Source organism: Aspergillus terreus, genomic scaffold, assembly GCF_000149615.1.
Source record: "Aspergillus terreus NIH2624 scaffold_2 genomic scaffold, whole genome shotgun sequence".
Taxonomy (NCBI): domain Eukaryota; kingdom Fungi; phylum Ascomycota; class Eurotiomycetes; order Eurotiales; family Aspergillaceae; genus Aspergillus; species Aspergillus terreus.
Window position 1 is genome coordinate 438,627 of NT_165925.1, and position 18,334 is coordinate 456,960.

Sequence of the window (18,334 nt, forward strand, 5' to 3'; positions counted from 1 at the left end):
TCATTCCTCATCGATCCTTACAATAATGGAACGCTACCGTCTCAAGCGAAGAGAATATCTTGTGGACAACACTAAGAGGTCACATGATCACAAAATCTATGAAGTTGACTACACTCCTAACATCAGTCCGCTGCATTAAATTATCCCACAGTGCAAACAACGCGAGTTCGGCGTAGCCTGACAGAGGCAGAAGTCATGGCGACTACGGCAGAACAGGGGATAGAAGAAGAGGCTTTTATCCGAGTCAACACCCTCGATCTGGTTCCAGTAAAGCGGAGACTCCGTCTCGACCTTGCTAGTTCTTGTTGGAGTAGATTGTGCAAAAGCGATAACTGACTGGCCCTCGAATATTTTCAGTGAACCAGACAAGGTGTTCAGGTTTACTAGAGGTGGCTTAGCCCTGATGTTAGCGGCCAGGTCATTATAATCGGCAGGTTGGAAAAGATGGTGAATGAAGTGACAGAGCCGCCCAAATTTTGCAGATCAGCGTCCTTATTGAAGTCATTTATCTACAGTAGTGGCTAGCGGCTAAATAAATAAGAAAAGAAAAAAAGAGGGCGGTGAGCCAATGAGTATAATTAACTTACAACTCGTTTTCAAGAGTCGCTGACTACGACAAAGGCCTGGCCAGATGGAGTTCCCCTCACCCCACGTCAACCCTCCGCAGGGTTCTCACACACATACGGTTATTCTGCTCCATGGCCGTGGTAGTAATGGCCCCGAGTTCGCCGAAGAGCTTTTCTCATCTACAACCTCCCAAGGCCAAAGCCTAGCTGCCCGTCTGCCTACCTACCGTTGGGTTTTCCCAACCTCCCGCCACCGATGGAGCACTACGTTTCAAGAAGAGATGTGCGCTTGGTTCGATATCTACTCCATAACCGATACCCACGCAAGGCAAGAGCTGCAGACGGACGGATTACGAGAGTCTGTGTTGCACGTTCTTGATATCCTGGAGGACGAAGCTCGGCTGCTAGATGGGCAGTTTTCCCGCATCTATCTTGGAGGTATGAGCCAAGGGATGGCGACCGCCTTATGGGCCTTCTTTGGTGCAATTGGGACCGGTCGAGTTCAAGGGCCCTTGGGCGGCTTGCTGGGTTTTTGCGGCTGGTTGCCATTCGCCCAGCAGCTAGACGATTTGTTTTCTGAACAACAGAATTTGGGTACCCCACAGATACTGCGCCTCGTATCTGGGTTCTTCTTTGATACTATTGCTGGACCTACGGTGCCACAGGCCCAGACACCTGCGGATCCATCCATCCTATCTACCCCGGTATTTCTCAGTCATGGAACAGACGATGCGTGGGTCTCGGTACAACTCGGACGGCAGGCAACTCGGATTTTCCGGCAGATCATGACGCGTATCGAATGGAAAGAGTTCACCGGGGCAGAAGGGGACGGCCACTGGATCAAGGAGCCTGACAGCTTTGACCAGATCGTTCGGTTTCTGGAGACCCCAGTCCGCCAAAGCTCGGAGGCTGCTGGCTAGTACTCAATGACCATATGTTATGGGACTAGGAGCCTGCTTTTTGGGAATTTAACAGCATCAGGTCCATAGAAATAACTGGCACGAAGAGGGATTCGACGAAGCATCCACCGCGATACTAACCGAGACCATTTCAAGTAATTAGAGTATGAAGTATAGTAACATTTAGGCGTAAATTCTCCCACTTGCTTCACACCTAGTAAACCTTTGTTAGAATCACACATCACCGCTGTCACGCTGATGATTTGCTTTCTAATGTTTTCTGGATATCTACCACAACAGTAAATTACTGGTAATTATATAAAGCTCGCACATTGACCCGGCGTCCTGGGGAGCTCAAGTTGTAGCCTGATGTTCTGACATGGGGACTATCTGGCGGATTGCCTCGGCTGTATGAGGACAACCACCACCAACGGTGGGGAACATCGTACGAGCTACTTGATGGAATAAAGTACAACATCGACTACAGTACTACCATTAATCTTAGTGCATCAACCAGGTTATTTCCATACCCGACTGAAGCCACCTACATAGGACAGAAATACCTCTACGTCACCATCACTAAGACATATCCACAATCATGTCAGTATCTGGCCCGCAACGAATTACTTTGATTGGACTGGGGACTATCGGGATGTCGATGGCTGGTCTGCACCTCTCACGGGTAAACACCATAGTCGACGTCTTCGATACAAGACCAAACTTTGAAGATTACCTCTTTAAAACCCTACCGAACTTCCTGCCAAAAAGTTCACCATCCTCCGAAGATGCCAGCTTCGAATCGACGCAATCAACGTCTGTACCTTCTCTGATCTCTTCCGGGCGCTTGCACATTCACAAGTCCCTGGAAACCGCCTGCGCATCCGCAACCATTGTCCAGGAGCAAGGCCCGGAGAACCTGGCCTTCAAGCAGGAGATTTGGGCGCAGGTCGAATCTTTCGCACCACCTACGGCGCATTTCTGGACCAGTACGTCCGGAATCGCGGCGTCCGCTCAGCAAAGCACCATGCAAGACAAGACTCGTCTACTGGTAGTGCATCCGTTCAACCCCCCACACATCATGCCTCTTCTGGAGATCGTTCCCTCCCCCACTACGGCACCCGAGCGCGTGGATTTTGCGCGGGGGTACTTTTCTCAGCCCGGGTCCAGACACCGCCCCGTGGTCATCCGGAAGGAGATCCCCGGGTTTGTGGGGAATAGACTCGCCTTTGCACTGCTCCGTGAGGCATGCTACTTGGTTCAAGAAGATGTGGTGACTGCGAAAGACCTCGATACCATTCTGATGGCTAGCCTAGGCCCCCGGTGGGCGGGAAATGGAGTGTTTGAGAGCTACCAGCAAGGCGGCGGAGAGGGTGGCATTGAAGCCTTTCTGCACAAGTTGGGAGGGACGATGCAGGAGGTCTGGGATGGGTTGGGGCAGGTGAATGTCCTGGGTGAGGAGGGTACGGCATGGAAGAGCAAGGTGATTGCTCAGACAAATGAGGCTTACGGGGAGTTTTCTCCGGGTCAGATGCGCGAGAAGGAGGAGAGGCTCAGGGACTTCGTCCATGTACAGACCAAGAAATACGGACATGGCGAACCGGAAGTATAGCTTGATCTATGTGGGGTAGTACACATGCATGGATCTGGGGACGGCAATTGCAAAAGGCAATTAGACTTGAGTGTTCGGGACTTCAACGGAATATTGAATGACATTTATAGTGGAAATAGACTTGAAGTCTCGGGATCAGCGTACGTAATTTGCTCCAGTGTGCTTTCTGCAGATGAAAGACTGGTCATCATGATAGTGCTTTGTTGTTTATGCATTCGGATCTCGGATGTGGATACGGCTGGCCGGCTGTACGGAGTACAGAAAAACTGTTTATCCATTATCAAAGCGAACACCACGACGCTCCGCTGTCATGTATTTAGCCTTGGCTTGTAACTTGTCAATAAGAACTGGCAATACTCTCAAATGTACTGAATGCGGAGAATGTCTCTTGGGCATGTAAGTGGCCCGTCCGAACAACACTTACCCTCGCCAGCACATACCATACACAAGTGATAGCTCAACCCATCATGTCAGAATACCTCACCTCTCTCATCTCTCTCGAGGGAAAATGCGCCATTGTAATAGGCGCCACTGGAGGCCTAGGTCTGGAAATGACGCTTTCGCTTGCCAAATCAGGCGCCGAGATAGTCGCCATTACGCTGCCGAATGACCCCCATCTTGACACCTTCCGAGACAGAATCAAGAATGCCGGCCAGAAGCTGAGCGTATTCGAGGCCGACGTGGCAGATACTACCAGCCTGCGGCTCACTTTCAAGCAGATGTGGGAAACCGTGATTATGCCGGACATTTTGTTAAACTGCGCGGGCATCAATCGAGGGGGTAATGCGGAGGATCTGACTGACGACGACATTGATGCAGTATCTCCCCCGATTTGACACAACCCGCGGGAAAGGCGTACCAGATCAGGGCGAGCTGATTGGTAACAGGTTTTTTGACAAACCTTAAGGGAAGCTTTATTGCAGCTCAAGAGGTCGGTCGACGAATGCTGGAATTAAACCGGCCGGGGAAGATCATCAATGTAGCCAGCATCATCTCCTTTATCGGGGGCGCCCAAATCAGCACCTATGCTGCTACCAAGGGCGGCATATTGCAGATGACCAAGGCCTTGAGTAATGAGTGGGCAGGCAAAGGCATTCAGGTCAACTGTATCTGTCCGGGGTACGTGGAGAACTCAACAGATCTTTTGATAGAGGGTACTAACGAAACATCATCTAGATATTGTGCCACTCCGTTGACAGTGGAATATACCAGCGACAAAGTGAAGAACGAATATGTTATTCAGGGAACTCCTGCAGGGAGATGGGGTCTTCCTGAGGATTTCCGCGGCGTGGTCGTGTTTTTGGCCAGTTCGGCCAGCAATTTTGTCACTGGGACTAGCATCGTGGTGGATGGAGGACTCATTGCCAAGTAAATCACCGGATCAGATGCTCTCGGACACATTGTATATGAACGAGGGCGTTTCTCTCTGCCTTTCCGGAGGAAATCTGGGAGGTTTTCATCATGATGACCGTTTTCCGCAACCATGTTGATCTGCAGGATGAATGCGGTGAGGGTTTCAACTCCTGGCGCGGAGAAAATTTCTGGTCTCTTTGCAATTAATCTCCCATATCCCAATCCTTTCCAAGTAGCTTCCAGAACAGCCACTGCCGCTACTCAGGGTCAATATATGCAACAATTGGATTATGACGATTGATCGGTGACAGAGAAATCCCATTACTCCGTATTGTTCCTGCGACAATTCCCTGGGCCTGGTGTGGGTCTACCCGCCGCCTCCTCAGCGTTTCCTTTCCAACTGCGGCGGATCGCAATCTGTCCAACCCACGCCACGTCCGTGGTCCCTGGCCCGCTAGATTACCTATTATTACGCCGTTTCTCTTTTCTTACGTTGCTCATTTTCTCCGATTGCTCGTCTCTCACCTATTTTGCTCGGTCGACTCCCTCGGCTGACGACCCGCGTACACCCTGAACTATTCTCAGTGGGTGCGTGCGCAAATTGCCCAAGTACCTTGCGGAATCGGCGCCATGATCCAAAGCCTTTAGAATTGGAGACAAGAGTCTAGGGACGAGAGGCCGACCATGGAGGGACTATTCACTCTGCTCGCTCTGAGCATTGTGATGGCAATTACGTGAGTACTGTCGACGCATGCAACTATCTGCAGGCTCATCCACTTCACTACAACGTTTTGAAGCGGATCAACTAACCACTTCCTTTCGGTGTAGATCCTTTGTCGTCGGCTCATTACCACTTGCCTTTACGCTCTCCCCTTCTCAGTTACGACTGATATCCTCCGTTGGCATGGGAGTTCTGGTCGGAACGTCCTTGATCGTGATTATCCCAGAAGGAGTGGAGACCTTGTACAGCTCGACTTCGACCGTCTCTCAGAGAGACTTCAGTGCCCGCTCAACGAACGTCGTTCATTGGCAACACCAAGAAGTTCCCGCCGTCGCTGCTACTGGAATAGATACAGCTGCAGATGAATCGGATTTCATAGGAGCCGGCCTCACACACCGATCTGTTCCGCGGTCACCTCCGGAGGGCGTCGAAAACACCGTATATGTCACGCGGAGCGAACAGTCGAACGTCCGCAAACGTGGAGGGGAAGACTCCAGTGAGAAGAAAGAAGAGCATGAGCACGAGGAGGGAAGTTCGCCTCATGCTTGGATCGGTATTGCTCTTGTCAGCGGCTTTATCCTCATGTATCTCATCGATAAATTGCCCGAGTTTGTGTCGCCCACCAAACCGCAACGAGCGCCTTACCACATTTCTCTGGATAATCTGAGTTCCGGCTTACGGCGGGATTCCTCCCCTTCGCGTGAAGGGGGACTTCTGGATGCCGGCCATAGCCCTCGAAGCAGTCACAGTTTCGCGACCACCACCGGACTGGTCATTCACGCCGCCGCGGACGGCATTGCGCTTGGCGCATCCAGCTCTGACACCGGGCTGAGTTTCATCATCTTCCTCGCTATCATGGTGCACAAGGCACCGGCGTCTTTTGGTCTGACTTCGGTCTTGCTCAAGCAGGGCTTGTCCAGTCGTGCTGCAAGGGCTCATTTGCTGATCTTTAGCCTGGCCGCACCAGTTGGGGCACTTTTCACTTGGCTTTTTGTTCAGATTCAGATCAGGGGAGCTAACTCCCCTGATAATGAGTTAGCCACCGGATGGCGTACCGGAGTACTTTTGTTGTTTTCTGCGGGTACTTTCCTGTAAGTTTCTCCCTGCTGTTTGTGACAGAGAATGACAACTGACAACCCCACAGGTATGTTGCCATGCACACCATGCAAGAGAATAGCCCGAACTCCAGCTCTCGTGAGTTACCGATCAACGGATATGGTGACCCTCGAGAGGTCCCGATCAAGTCTGATAAGTCCATGCGGGACTTGGTTGCTTCCGTGATTGGCATGATCCTGCCGTTGTTTCTGCAGATTGGTCATGCTCATTAGTCTTCACTTTTAGATCGTGTGGTTTTTTTTTTTTTTTTTTTTTTTTTTTTTTTTCTTCTTTTTGTATCTTTTTTTTGGTTCGCGTTCTGTTTTGTGGTCTTTGTATGTGGCGTATGCTCTGATGTATACCCCCATTCTAGCTAGACAGCCTGCGCCCAGTTTCATACCCAGGAAATGTTTCCCGAGATGCTGAGTGTCATTTGATGAGTGATTGCTCGGGTACGTGATGTATGATTAGATCTAGGTACCCAGGTACCATGGCCATGGCCATGGTTTGAGGTCGTTCACGGGGATTACGAGGACTTATTATATTCTGGAGAGCCGCAGCTTCATCGTATCTAGATGTCATATACGTCAGCCGCCTACAGGCGAGAGGATCTCAGCTTGGTGTCAAAGGATCTTCTCCCCCCGAAACCATGGCCGAGCCGCCCGGACAAATCTCCCTGCTTACGCTTAATCTGACTAACTGTATAAACATTGTGCACCTGACAGACGACGGATGGAAAATTCTGGAAACCTAGACGAGTCCACTGTTATTCGAGTCGTCATATGTGATCACTGTGACACTTGTTTATCCCGTTCTCCGTACTGGTGAGCAGTCAGTTTCAACGCTCCACTGCAGGGGGATCTCGTGCTCCCGGACATACTACTCCACAGTCCCGGTGAGATAGATTGCACATCCCGACTCCACGGGTGTCTATGGGTGCCCAGGGAGGGATTCAAATAGGGGTAAGAATGAGAGACATCGATGGCTGACTACTCCGTACAGGACGGTCTAAAAGGCCATCTGATGGTGTCTCAACATGCCTCCACATACAGTCGGGATTCACCCGAGGGAATCAGCAGCAGCACCCCAACCACGAGGCCATTGCAGCCCTTGCGTCCCAAGCACCTAACACTCCTAGTAAAGTGGAGCCATCGTTGGGCTGCTCACGAATCACGGCACCTCACCTGACGTCCCAGGGTGGAGCGGGATGGCATTAATCATCAGCTCGCCATTCCTTTCATTGCCTACCTCGTACGGGTGCCTCCTGGTAGTCACTCTCATTGCATGATCCAGACTCTGGCCTCCCCTCTTCCATCGTCGACCTTGATGTACTACCCTTTGACTTCATCATTATCACTTCTTTCTCTGTTCTGCAAACACTCCCCATTCCGCCGTCTGCCTTTTCTTCCCCTACGGACGTTTATATAACCTCCTTTCTCTTCAACTCTCTCCACTCTCTCCCTCCCTCCCTCTCTATCTCTCCCATTCCTTTCTTCTCCGCCCCTATTCCCCCCGGCTACCGTCCGGCCCTCCCGCTGCCTCTCGCCCCCCAAACCCGCCGCTGGGCGGAGATCGTCTTCTTATCTCTCGCTTTTCTTTTTTTTCCCCTTCCGCCCATCTTCCTTTACTAATACTTTTCTTTTCTCCGTCTGTCTTTACCTATAAACTTAAGATACACGTCCTCCTTCTTTCTCATATAATAAACGGTTTGATGAATGCGGTAGGGCTTCAGGGTACGCTGTCGAGGACTCGTCCAAGGTCATTTTCCTGAGGCTGGGTGGAGAAACCGTGCATGACACCATCGCCCTTCATCCCGGCCGGCTTCGCATGAACCCTCACTTAGTCTCTTCACCACCCGTCCGTCAATCTCGGAATGACGCCCCGGTCGACTTCAGATAGGATAGGGACTGCCCAGTCCCGATCAACTACAGTTCCGGCTGCCGTGACTTCACTGTCTAGTGCTCATTCGAGATCGTTGTCGTCTACCAAACCCGTTCCCTCCATACCGCCCAACCTCTTACCATCGGCCCCAGCCTCGCCTCCTACGCCTGCTCCAAGCCCTACACCTCATCAGAGACCTCCAACATGGCAGTCAGCCGATGAGGATGAGGACACCTTCCTGTTGAATGCTCGAATACACTTCAGTTCTCTCACGAATGTCAAACGCCAGCGATTCTTGGAAGGAATCTTGGGTCTATGCGACAGCCAGCAGCTCAGCTTCGTCTCCAGTTATGTTGCGCCTCTCCTGAGAAAGGACCCGTTTCAGGTGTTTCCAAATGAGTTATGTCTAAGGGTAAGCAGGGCTCTTCCTCCCGGTCACCACCCCGATCTCTGTGGCGCCGCTGACGTCTGTACTCTTAGGTCCTTTCGTTCATCGATGACCCGAAAACACTAGCAAGAGCATCTCAGGTATCTCGGCGGTGGCGTGAACTGTTGAGCGACGATATTACATGGAAAAATCTTTGCGAGAAGCATGCCTATGCTCAGAGGAGACCTTCATGGGATGACCGGGATTTTGTCGACCCGTTCCACACCCAGTCTTACCAGCACTCAACTTCCCTTAGCCTGAGTGCTGCCCGAAGGACCTCGTTCACCGCCGCCCTGCAGGCCCGTGATGGGTCCACAGGCTTGCCACGATCTTTCTCGGGTGATTGGCTTTCATCGACAAGTGCATTCTCGAAAAAGCGGCGAGCACGCCCCCGGTCCTATCGGTCTCATTTCAAACAAAAATACATGGTGGAATCCGCGTGGAACAAAGGCGGGCGGTGCACCCAACGACATATCACCCCTGACCAAGGTGTGGTCACCAGTCTGCATTTAACTCCGAAGTACATTGTCGTTGCGCTGGATAATGCCAAGATCCATGTGTACGATACGAATGGAGATAACCAACGGACGTTACAAGGTCATGTGATGGGGGTCTGGGCCATGGTTCCGTGGGATGATATCCTTGTTAGTGGTGGTTGCGATCGCGAGGTGCGGGTATGGAACATGGCTACAGGGTAGGATGATCGCTGATCTACAAACTTTGTAGACCGATGGCTAACGATGTTTCTTGATCATCAGGGCCGGAATCCATCTTCTTCGTGGGCATACGTCGACTGTGCGTTGCCTGAAAATGTCCGATAAGAATACCGCTATCTCCGGGTCTAGAGATACTACCCTCCGTATCTGGGACTTGACGACCGGTACCTGTAGAAATGTCCTGGCAGGTCATCAGGCGAGCGTCCGGTGTCTGGCTATACATGGGGATTTGGTGGTTTCGGGAAGCTATGACACCACCGCGCGGATTTGGAGTATTTCCGAAGGACGATGCTTGCGAACTCTGTCCGGCCATTTTAGCCAGATTTATGCCATCGCGTTTGACGGGAAGCGCATTGCCACAGGCAGTCTAGACACAAGTGTTCGCATCTGGGACCCGAAGTCTGGCCAATGCCACGCAATTCTTCAGGGTCATACCTCTCTGGTCGGACAACTGCAGATGCGCGGGGATACGCTGGTGACTGGCGGTTCCGATGGTTCGGTGCGCGTCTGGTCCCTCACCAAGATGGCTCCAATCCATCGGCTAGCAGCCCACGATAACAGCGTAACCAGTCTCCAATTCGACAGTTCGCGTATCGTTAGTGGCGGTAGTGATGGCCGTGTCAAGGTATGGAGCCTACAGACCGGTCAGCTACTCCGTGAGCTATCCACGCCTGCAGAAGCCGTCTGGAGGGTTGCATTTGAAGAAGAAAAAGCTGTCATCATGGCTAGCCGATCGGGTCGCACAGTCATGGAGGTGAGTGACTCTGGTTCCTATGCAGCTCAGTGGTTCAAGATGATGCTAACTGATTCTTCCCAGGTCTGGACTTTCTCACCGCCCCCGGAAGAAAGTATGGATGATAGCATACTCGAGAGCAGCACGATGGCCTCTGAGGACTATGCCACGCAGAGTGAAAATCGGCATCGAGCTCTTTACTCTGATCCTCCTCCGTCTCTACCATCGAACAACGACGATGACCACGCCATGGCGGATGCCTAGCGCTGTCCCCTCACCTTATGATACGACACTTAGACATGATGATCACGATGTTTCCTTAATCTGTCATCTGCCTTGTTTTTCACAGCGACGGTACCCTGCGTTAGCCTGTTGACCCTATTCCCGCCTTCTCGTGCCTGACGACTTTCCTACTGGGATTTTTCATGGGAGTGCTGAATTTTGTTTCTGCGGTTGGACGATGACCGACTGGTATGTGATGTATTCGACTTTTTGAAGATATCTCTATACGCCATAGTATGATTATTATCTGGCTAGAAGTGTCTATAGGAATTGACTAGTCCATAAAAACCAAAGAGAATGAATAACAAGCTGAATATATATTCCATCCTGGACGGAAGAAGGAGTGCAGAATAGATTCATGGCCATGATCAAACTCGCCTGGGCATCGGTTGGGAGATCATCCGGCGGTGTATGCGAAAGCCGGGGTCGGCCGACTAGTTTGTATTGGGTAAGTCCTTCGGGCGATGACTAATCCCCCCAACATCCGTTTCTCCGCTTCCCATCAAGTACCGTTGCAGCCGAAGTGCAACAGTTCCTACATACGACTGTCCTTTCCTGCTAAGATCGGACTGCTAGTACCCGGCTTGTATGCAGCCAGCAGACAATCCTTTCTGATACCGCGCCGCTTACCTTCCGCGACCAGTCCCACGGTTCAACCACGCGGAGGGGAGTTCAGAAAGCACGAGGAACGGCTACTATATCCACGGTGCACGATGACCGCTCGCCAGGCAGGCGGATTCTTTGCAGAAACCTTGCAAGTCTGACAACCTTCCATTACCAGACCGTGGTTGAAACGAACTTCTGGAAAGAAAAAGAAAAAGAAGGTTATTTATCTTGTGTAACGCGACAACTGTTTGTATCTGCATCTGCGCCCCGCAACGTTCAATAGGATGGTGTATGGCGGAAGACCGAGCACAGGCTGCTACCTCTGTCGCAAACGGAAGATCAAGGTAGGATTATCCCCAACTCTTTCTCTCTTTTCCGGTCCTATCTTTTTTTTACGGATTTCCTGGGCCCAGTTTGCGTTCCGTTGTGTCAAGGCTAAGTGTATAATATCAAGTGCGACGAAGCGCTCCCCAACTGCCGGAATTGTTTGATATACGGTCAGCCGTGTCCGGGATACCGACAGAACACCATATTTCGCAATGAAAATCAAAAAGTGGAACAACTGATGAAGCGGTGCAATAGTACCTCCTCGACAGGTAACAAACAGCCCAGTCGCCAGGGTACCTCCGAGCGGTCAGGCCATCACAAGCTACCTCTCGCACGGTATCCGGTTGCTGATTCTACATGGGAGGAACGTGCGATTTGCTACTTCTTTGATCAGTACACGACCGTCGACCGGCCCGACGAATGTGTGAGCCACCTGGGCTTCCTGCCCTCTCTGTATGCTATCTGTCGGGACGGGAAGCAGGATGGCTCCGCGGCGTCGTGTCTCCTCCTTGCGGTGGACGCCACGGCGCTCATCACGCTGGGAAATCAGGTAAAGGCACCATCGCTGATTCTCAAAGGCCGGAGGTATTATGGGATGGCGCTCCGCGGCCTTCGGCGAGCGTTGACGTCGCTAGAACAAGCCGTCAAAGACGAGACGTTTACTACGATGGTCCTCTTGTCCCTATTTGAGGATATCAACGGAGAGAGGAACGGGCTTGTCAGTTCTCATACCGCGGGGTTCGAGTTTTTGATGAAATTAAGAGGTGAAAGCCAATTGGGGAACGCGCAAGGCAGGGATTTGTTCAGCTTTGCCTATGCCCAGACGGTGCGTCTTGTCGCCTTTCTTTTTCCATTTCCTACCACTGTTCCTATTGGACTCCGTCAAAAAGCTGACCGCGTCTCCAGCACATTGAAATCCTCGCCTTGAGGGAAAAGCCGCGGCACGACACGGATTGGATCGCCGGGGGGCTGGACAGTTCCGATCCCGTAGCGCGTTTGATTCTGATGTCGTCCAAGATCAGTCAGATCATTGTCGAGACCTCATCGTTCCAGGGGCCCCTCAACGCAGAGGGGATCGCCAGGCTCTCTGCGTGGCTCGAGACCAGTCAGATCGTGGACCTTGAATTCTCTTCATGGGACCAGCGCCTCCCCGACAATTGGCTCCCTGAAGTTGTCCCCACACTAAAGGGCGAATCCCTCCTGACCTATCAACAGATGGGCATTGCGGCCATCTGGACCTACTATCGGGCAGTCCGCATTATTCTCCAACAGCTGATCCTCCAGCTCCGGGGGACGATCAAAACCCTCGTCGGAGACGACGGGATAAATAACGAGGTTACGCAAGATGACATCGAAGTTAGGGTGATCCGCAAGATGATCACAGACGCCTGCCGCAGTATCCCATTCTGCTTTGGAGACATCGACGCACGGGGGAACTCGATTCCGTCGTCCTCAGAGGGGAAGCCTCGTGTTCGCGCAGTCTATGGGCACTCTATGCTGTGGCCTCTGTGGTATATGTTATCATGCGGACCGGCGACGCCGGAACAGTCGGCTCAGCTTCGGGGGGCTCTGGCCCGGGTAGGGTCTGCGCTTGGCATCAAGCTGGCGCTCATTCTGGTAGGGGACGGCACCCCTCGCTCGGCGTCTTCGGGCCTGACTTCTCACCTGATGCAGCCCGGGTTCGGGCAATTCGTTTAGAAGGATAGGCGCTCTATGGGCTTGTTTTGGATGGCGAATATCGTGACTTAGTGGGACTGGTTTGGACGGGTTGTATGCTTCAGTTGTGTATATATATTCGATCTCACTCCTGTACATGTGCACTCAATGTGACAATCATTGGCAATGACGAGTTCTCCTTGTTTGGAGATGCAACAGCTGAACGGCAGTGGGCGGATGCGGTGACGTCATCTATTCCGCTGCGAACAACGAATTCTCCATCATTGAGTTGTGCACGGCTAGGACGGACCACATGCATAATGCATAAGATAAGGCAAGTCTGCTCCAGTCTGTTTCCTAAAATAATATAGGTAGCGGGGTGGATATCGTCACTGGTGCGCATGGAACAGCTGGACATCCATGCCGAATTAGCCGTTCCTGGCTATCAGACTGGGTCTGATATCAACTGGAGTCCTAGGTACGTCGATTAGGTTCGCTGACGCCATACTGAACGGGCTGCCGGGATTTATATTAATACTAATACTGCCTTGCGTTCTTTGGTCGCATGCCGCATTCTCCTGCCAACCTCCTACCTGCATACCCCCGTACGCTCACTAGTACTTGTTGGCTTTTGAAGCACGATCACATATCGCATCATTGGGTTATTATCGACATTTTCTAGACTTACCCTGCTTAGAATCATGGCGTCCCAGGAGCGCAAGCTTCCGTTTGGGAAGATCGAGCCCAATTCGGCCAAGTATTTTGCGAGCTGCACCTTGGGAGGAATTGTCGGTGGGTGCAGACTATCAACCAGGAAGATCTATCGCTAACGTTCTTTCTCCGTTAAATAACAGCCTGTGGTAGGCCCCGGTAATGCCCACTGCTTATCCAACAAGCTCACACCATCCAGGACCGACGCATACGTCAGTGACGCCGCTAGACCTGGTCAAATGTCGCCGACAAGTCGACCCGAAGATCTACACCTCCAACCTGTCCGCGTGGCGCACCATCTTCTCCAAAGAAGGCCTGCGCGGCGTGTTCTTCGGATGGTCGCCCACGTTCGTGGGCTACTCACTGCAGGGCGCGGGCAAATACGGCTTCTACGAGTACTTCAAGTACCTGTACGGGGAGCAGCTGTTCCCGGGGACGAACCGCACAGTGGTGTACCTGGGCGCCAGCGCGTCGGCTGAGTTCTTCGCGGACATGGCGCTGTGCCCGTTCGAGGCGATCAAGGTGCGCATGCAGACGACGCTGCCGCCATTCGCGCACACGCTCCGCGAGGGCTGGAGTAAGATCGTCGCGCAGGAGGGCGTCGCCGGCCTCTACAAGGGACTGTATCCGCTGTGGGCGCGCCAGATCCCCTACACCATGACCAAATTCGCAACTTTTGAAGAGACCGTCAGCATCATCTACCGCACGCTCGGCAAGCCCAAGGAGAGCTATAACTCGCTGCAGCAGACGGCGGTTAGCTTCTCCGGTGGGTACATCGCGGGTATCTTTTGCGCCGTTGTGAGCCATCCGGCCGATGTGATGGTGAGCAAGCTGAATGCGGATCGGAAGGGTGAGTTCTTGTCCTGTCCTGTGGTTGGGGTGGGTTGAGCTGACGGGCGGTGGTAGCTGGTGAGGGGGCCATGCAGGCCGTGTCACGGATTTATAGGAACATCGGGTTTTCCGGGCTATGGAATGGTTTGCCAGTTCGTATCGTCATGTTGGGAACATTGACTGGTTTCCAGTGGTTGATGTGAGTTCATCATTGCGCTGCCATTGCTAGGGTCGGGCGTTACTGACAAGATATATAGTTACGATTCGTTCAAGGTGTTCCTCGGTCTTCCGACTACCGGTGGTCATTAGAGTTGTTTCTATAGACGTTAGACCATTATTGATGATGTCGTATCTTTATGAATCCATACCAGTATACTATATCACTACTCGTAGTAATCAAGCACAATCGCATCATCCTGGAGCCAGCTGCTGACCGCCTCCGACTCAAGCGGCAGAATGATAGCCGCGATACAAATGAACCTTCCTCCGACTTCTCCAGCCCATCCTCCACTCCAGCCATTGTCTTGCAATTCTCGCCTTTCTCTTGGGGATTCCTCCCGATCCAGTCCGGTTCATTCTCTGCACGGACTTGTTGCCGCTCTCCCTCGACCCCTCGCCACAGCCGTCCATTACCGCAGGGATCAACCGCTAGATTGCGTTCGCACCACGGACATCGACCTTTGTCCAGTCCTCCAGCTCCCTTACCTCTCCACTCCTCGACTCCTCCAAACATAACCGATAAACCAACCGTCTCCAATACCACACGCACTCTCTTCAAAACATCGCCCCCAACCCATAACCACCCACACAGAGCAGTCAATCGCAAATGGAACCTTCCAAACACACCACCTCAATGCCATCCACCAACCCTCCCAGCGTGGAGATCGCCTACAAGCGCAAATGCATCGCACTGAAGAAGCGCCTCAACGAGGTGGAGGCCGAGAACGAGCTCATGCGCGTCCGTAACCACCGCGGCCGCCAATACATCCAGAAAATGCGCCTCGAGTCGTGCATCCTGCTCGAGCGCCTGGCCAGCGTCACCGGCATGGCCGAGGAGGCCCAGGCCGGCGTGCATCCTGAGCTGCATGCCCGCGCCGCCGCCATGGTGTCCAACGTCAAGGCCCTGAATGAGATCGCCGGCGAGAAGCGCCACGCCGCCGCCGCCTACTACGAGGACGAGACGGAGGGGAGCTCCGAGGAGCAGCCGCCGACGGTAAGTTTGCATTGGCCTTTGGTTTCGATTGGATTTGGATTTGAATGAAGTCAGGCACTAACAGAGTGTTGTGAGGAAAAGCCCCAGGAACGCCCTCTCCGTGCCAAACGCTCCCGCAAATCCAACATCAACCCCGATGTCGCCGGCGATGATGACCTCGCCGCGTCCGCTAGCAACGCCCCCGGCACCCCCGGCGGTGCGGCAGCCCCGGGCTCTCTGCCCCGGTTAGCCCCCGCTCCGTCGCAGGATGAGATGACCTCGTCCTTCCGCATCCAGGGCGACCACCCACCCGCGAACGGGTCGAATGCCAGCGAACGTGGTAGTCAGAATCCGGAATCTGGCCCGGGGGAACGCGCGGCAGATGCGTCTGCGGAGCCGACTACGCCGATGGATATGGATGCCAAAGAACCAAAAGAGGAGAGCCAGGGGTGATCCTGTCGCGGGCTGGTGTTGTTTTTCCACGGTTTCTGTCATTGGGTTTATGCTTTTCGGTATAATTTGGGGTATCTTTAAGACGGGAGTTTGTTGCATGGTTATCTATTTTATGTGCTTATCGAGGAGACGCGTACTGCTCCTTTTTTACCGTGACTTCTGGAAAATGGCAAGACGTGTTGCATCCATCTTTAGCTTTATTGGCCGTGAGAAGAGCCGAATATTCTTATGACTTAGACTTGCAATGTTAATCGCTGGCTGTGGTGCTTAATATGCCTTCGTTGAAAGTAGACCGTATCTGGTTGCGTGGATACTTCTCGCATGGCTGTACAGCATGCTCAGCTATTATAGTACATGCAGATTTCACTGTCAAATTTGATCGAAATGCATTTCCCCAAACTCCATGCCCGGTAATCTCCGATAGCATTGGCTCAAATCAATGATGCAAGTATGAACTCGGTGTGCAGAGGATATCGACATGTAATGTCACAGATGTAGGTAGATCTATGCTTCATATACTAATCAACTCCGGCATACAGATCGACCACAATGTTGATGGCGGCGACGAGAATCTCAGCGGCGATAAGAACAATCACTAATATAGGTCAGACCTGCCTGATTGAGATTCACGGAGAACAACTTACCAATCCATTCCAGGTACTCGCCGTGGCGATGAGTCAGTTGGTCTTTCAGAACGGCCAGAAGATCGGCGATGACGTCCAACCGTTCGGTAAGAAGGCTCACCCGTTGATCCATTTCAAGGTAACTCCGAACCGCCTGGTAGACCGGTTCTAGCTGTGGCTCAGCCCACATCAGTTCTGGACTGTCGAGGACTGAGCCCTGCAGGTGAATATTGATCCGCAGGATAAATAGCTCGCCGATTTGCATATTGATTTGGCGACGCGTGAGGTTGACACTACCAGTTTGAGCGATTTGCGCAGGCAGAGGGGCGGTATTTGTGATTGTTTCCGAGACAAGATCTTCGAACAGTGACGTTTTTACAGACTGGGCTAAGGCATGGGAGATAGCCAGCTTGATCATGTGGTTTCGGGGATCGCGAAGCGAGATGAAGTCGTTGTATATGCGTGCCTGGTACTCACGGGCATAGTAGAAGTTGAAATTCTCGACCTGGGTATCCTCCGGACTTAAGATGGAGGCTGCGAACTTGGAGATGTCGGACAAAAAGCGCGACTCTTGCGCTGGTGACATTCCCCATATGACGACCGTCCCATAGTCAAACAGGAACACCTCGGGCGTGTGGATTGTAGTGTCAAAATCGGGGGTTTGCGACTCGGAAGTTGAAATGGCACTTTCAGGCCGGTGGGAAAAATTCGAAGACTGTTCACTCGATACGTGGAGATCGATGAGGTCTTCTCTGCGGGACTTAGTATTGTCCTCGATTTCCACCACGCTGTCAGAAAACCTGCGCTCTGGAGAGATCCGTTCAGACGGATTGCTGTTCCCTGTACTCATGTGATTTTCAGAGACGCTTCTCCCATTCTGTTTGTCCTCATATTGATAATCGTACGGCGAGTAGACACATTCATCATACAGTTTCGGGTTAGCCCCCCGCGTCTTGGAACGAGCCTTAAGGAAGCGAATCACCCCGTCGAGTCGGTAGGAATTGGCTGTGCAGTAAGCCGTCACTCTTGGTAGCCGGTCTCGGTCCGCTTTCCCCAACCGTGCAGCATGACTTCGAGCTGTCGGTTCCTTGATTCGAGTGATTTGCGAGTATACATCCGATGGAAAGTCGCCCTCGAGAGCTTCCTCAGCTGTGACAGGATCCGGAAGCAGTTTCAGCTTCTGTGCAGTTTTTGTAGTTCGTTGCGGTCCAATTTTCGGTGTGGTAGTCGTAGAAGCGATTGCCGTGCTGTAAGGAGCTCCATGACTGTTGCGACGGCGTAGTTTGCTGTTCAATGCGGACAGTCCGCTTGGGCGTTGCTGCCCGCCCTGGCCAGCAGGAAATGAAGAGGCGGTGGATTGCGTTGAACGTGACGATCCGAACGTCGGATCAGCGGACGTGGGATCATGGTACGTGCTGACAGTCGCTAGAGGGTTGAAGGTCACTGTCCGCGGAGGACGGGTCGCTCGCGGTGACGTATTGGAGGATTGCGACCGTTGTTGGTGCTGGGGGAGTAGCGGGGTGGTCTCTGCTGTCGAAGTCATCTTGGGCGGAGAGATGTGGATGTCGGAGTAAAGTCAATTCCCCCATTAAAGGACGGGATTGGGATTTTGAATGGGAAACCTGCGGACGCAGGAATGAGTGAAAGGCGAAA

General features: G+C 52.5%; 9 protein-coding genes across 9 annotated transcripts; 8 read left to right on the forward strand and 1 right to left on the reverse strand.

Moving 5' to 3' along the window:
* Positions 1 to 631: 631 nt before the first annotated feature.
* On the forward strand, positions 632 to 1,486 carry ATEG_01139 (alpha/beta hydrolase; the record flags this gene model as incomplete). Its single annotated transcript, XM_001208504.1, has 1 exon — positions 632 to 1,486. The coding sequence occupies one exon, from the start codon at positions 632 to 634 to the stop codon at positions 1,484 to 1,486; it is 855 nt and encodes a 284-aa protein (XP_001208504.1).
* A 577-nt stretch (positions 1,487 to 2,063) lies between these two features.
* Positions 2,064 to 3,074, forward strand: ATEG_01140 (uncharacterized protein; the record flags this gene model as incomplete). The annotated part of the gene is made up of 1 exon (XM_001208505.1): positions 2,064 to 3,074. The coding sequence occupies one exon, from the start codon at positions 2,064 to 2,066 to the stop codon at positions 3,072 to 3,074; it is 1,011 nt and encodes a 336-aa protein (XP_001208505.1).
* A 551-nt stretch (positions 3,075 to 3,625) lies between these two features.
* ATEG_01141 (uncharacterized protein) lies at positions 3,626 to 4,446 on the forward strand (the record flags this gene model as incomplete). The annotated part of the gene is made up of 3 exons (XM_001208506.1): positions 3,626 to 3,854; positions 3,962 to 4,193; positions 4,251 to 4,446. 3 exons carry the CDS (start codon positions 3,626 to 3,628, stop codon positions 4,444 to 4,446), a joined length of 657 nt encoding a protein of 218 aa, XP_001208506.1.
* Positions 4,447 to 5,111: 665 nt separating this feature from the next.
* On the forward strand, positions 5,112 to 6,476 carry ATEG_01142 (Mn(2+) transporter ATX2; the record flags this gene model as incomplete). The annotated part of the gene is made up of 3 exons (XM_001208507.1): positions 5,112 to 5,161; positions 5,256 to 6,239; positions 6,293 to 6,476. 3 exons carry the CDS (start codon positions 5,112 to 5,114, stop codon positions 6,474 to 6,476), a joined length of 1,218 nt encoding a protein of 405 aa, XP_001208507.1.
* A 1,640-nt stretch (positions 6,477 to 8,116) lies between these two features.
* Positions 8,117 to 10,264, forward strand: ATEG_01143 (F-box/WD repeat-containing protein; the record flags this gene model as incomplete). Its single annotated transcript, XM_001208508.1, has 4 exons — positions 8,117 to 8,536; positions 8,605 to 9,245; positions 9,310 to 10,021; positions 10,085 to 10,264. The coding sequence occupies 4 exons, from the start codon at positions 8,117 to 8,119 to the stop codon at positions 10,262 to 10,264; spliced, it is 1,953 nt and encodes a 650-aa protein (XP_001208508.1).
* Positions 10,265 to 11,179: 915 nt separating this feature from the next.
* On the forward strand, positions 11,180 to 12,913 carry ATEG_01144 (putative C6 transcription factor; the record flags this gene model as incomplete). Its single annotated transcript, XM_001208509.1, has 3 exons — positions 11,180 to 11,232; positions 11,471 to 12,041; positions 12,122 to 12,913. 3 exons carry the CDS (start codon positions 11,180 to 11,182, stop codon positions 12,911 to 12,913), a joined length of 1,416 nt encoding a protein of 471 aa, XP_001208509.1.
* A 659-nt stretch (positions 12,914 to 13,572) lies between these two features.
* ATEG_01145 (putative mitochondrial phosphate transporter Pic2) lies at positions 13,573 to 14,722 on the forward strand (the record flags this gene model as incomplete). The annotated part of the gene is made up of 4 exons (XM_001208510.1): positions 13,573 to 13,663; positions 13,782 to 14,432; positions 14,489 to 14,612; positions 14,671 to 14,722. The coding sequence occupies 4 exons, from the start codon at positions 13,573 to 13,575 to the stop codon at positions 14,720 to 14,722; spliced, it is 918 nt and encodes a 305-aa protein (XP_001208510.1).
* Positions 14,723 to 15,266: 544 nt separating this feature from the next.
* On the forward strand, positions 15,267 to 16,058 carry ATEG_01146 (uncharacterized protein; the record flags this gene model as incomplete). The annotated part of the gene is made up of 2 exons (XM_001208511.1): positions 15,267 to 15,626; positions 15,681 to 16,058. 2 exons carry the CDS (start codon positions 15,267 to 15,269, stop codon positions 16,056 to 16,058), a joined length of 738 nt encoding a protein of 245 aa, XP_001208511.1.
* Positions 16,059 to 16,576: 518 nt separating this feature from the next.
* On the reverse strand, positions 16,577 to 18,224 carry ATEG_01147 (YagE family protein; the record flags this gene model as incomplete). Its single annotated transcript, XM_001208512.1, has 2 exons — positions 16,577 to 16,653; positions 16,703 to 18,224. The coding sequence occupies 2 exons, from the start codon at positions 18,222 to 18,224 to the stop codon at positions 16,577 to 16,579; spliced, it is 1,599 nt and encodes a 532-aa protein (XP_001208512.1).
* Between the last annotated feature and the right edge of the window lie 110 nt (positions 18,225 to 18,334).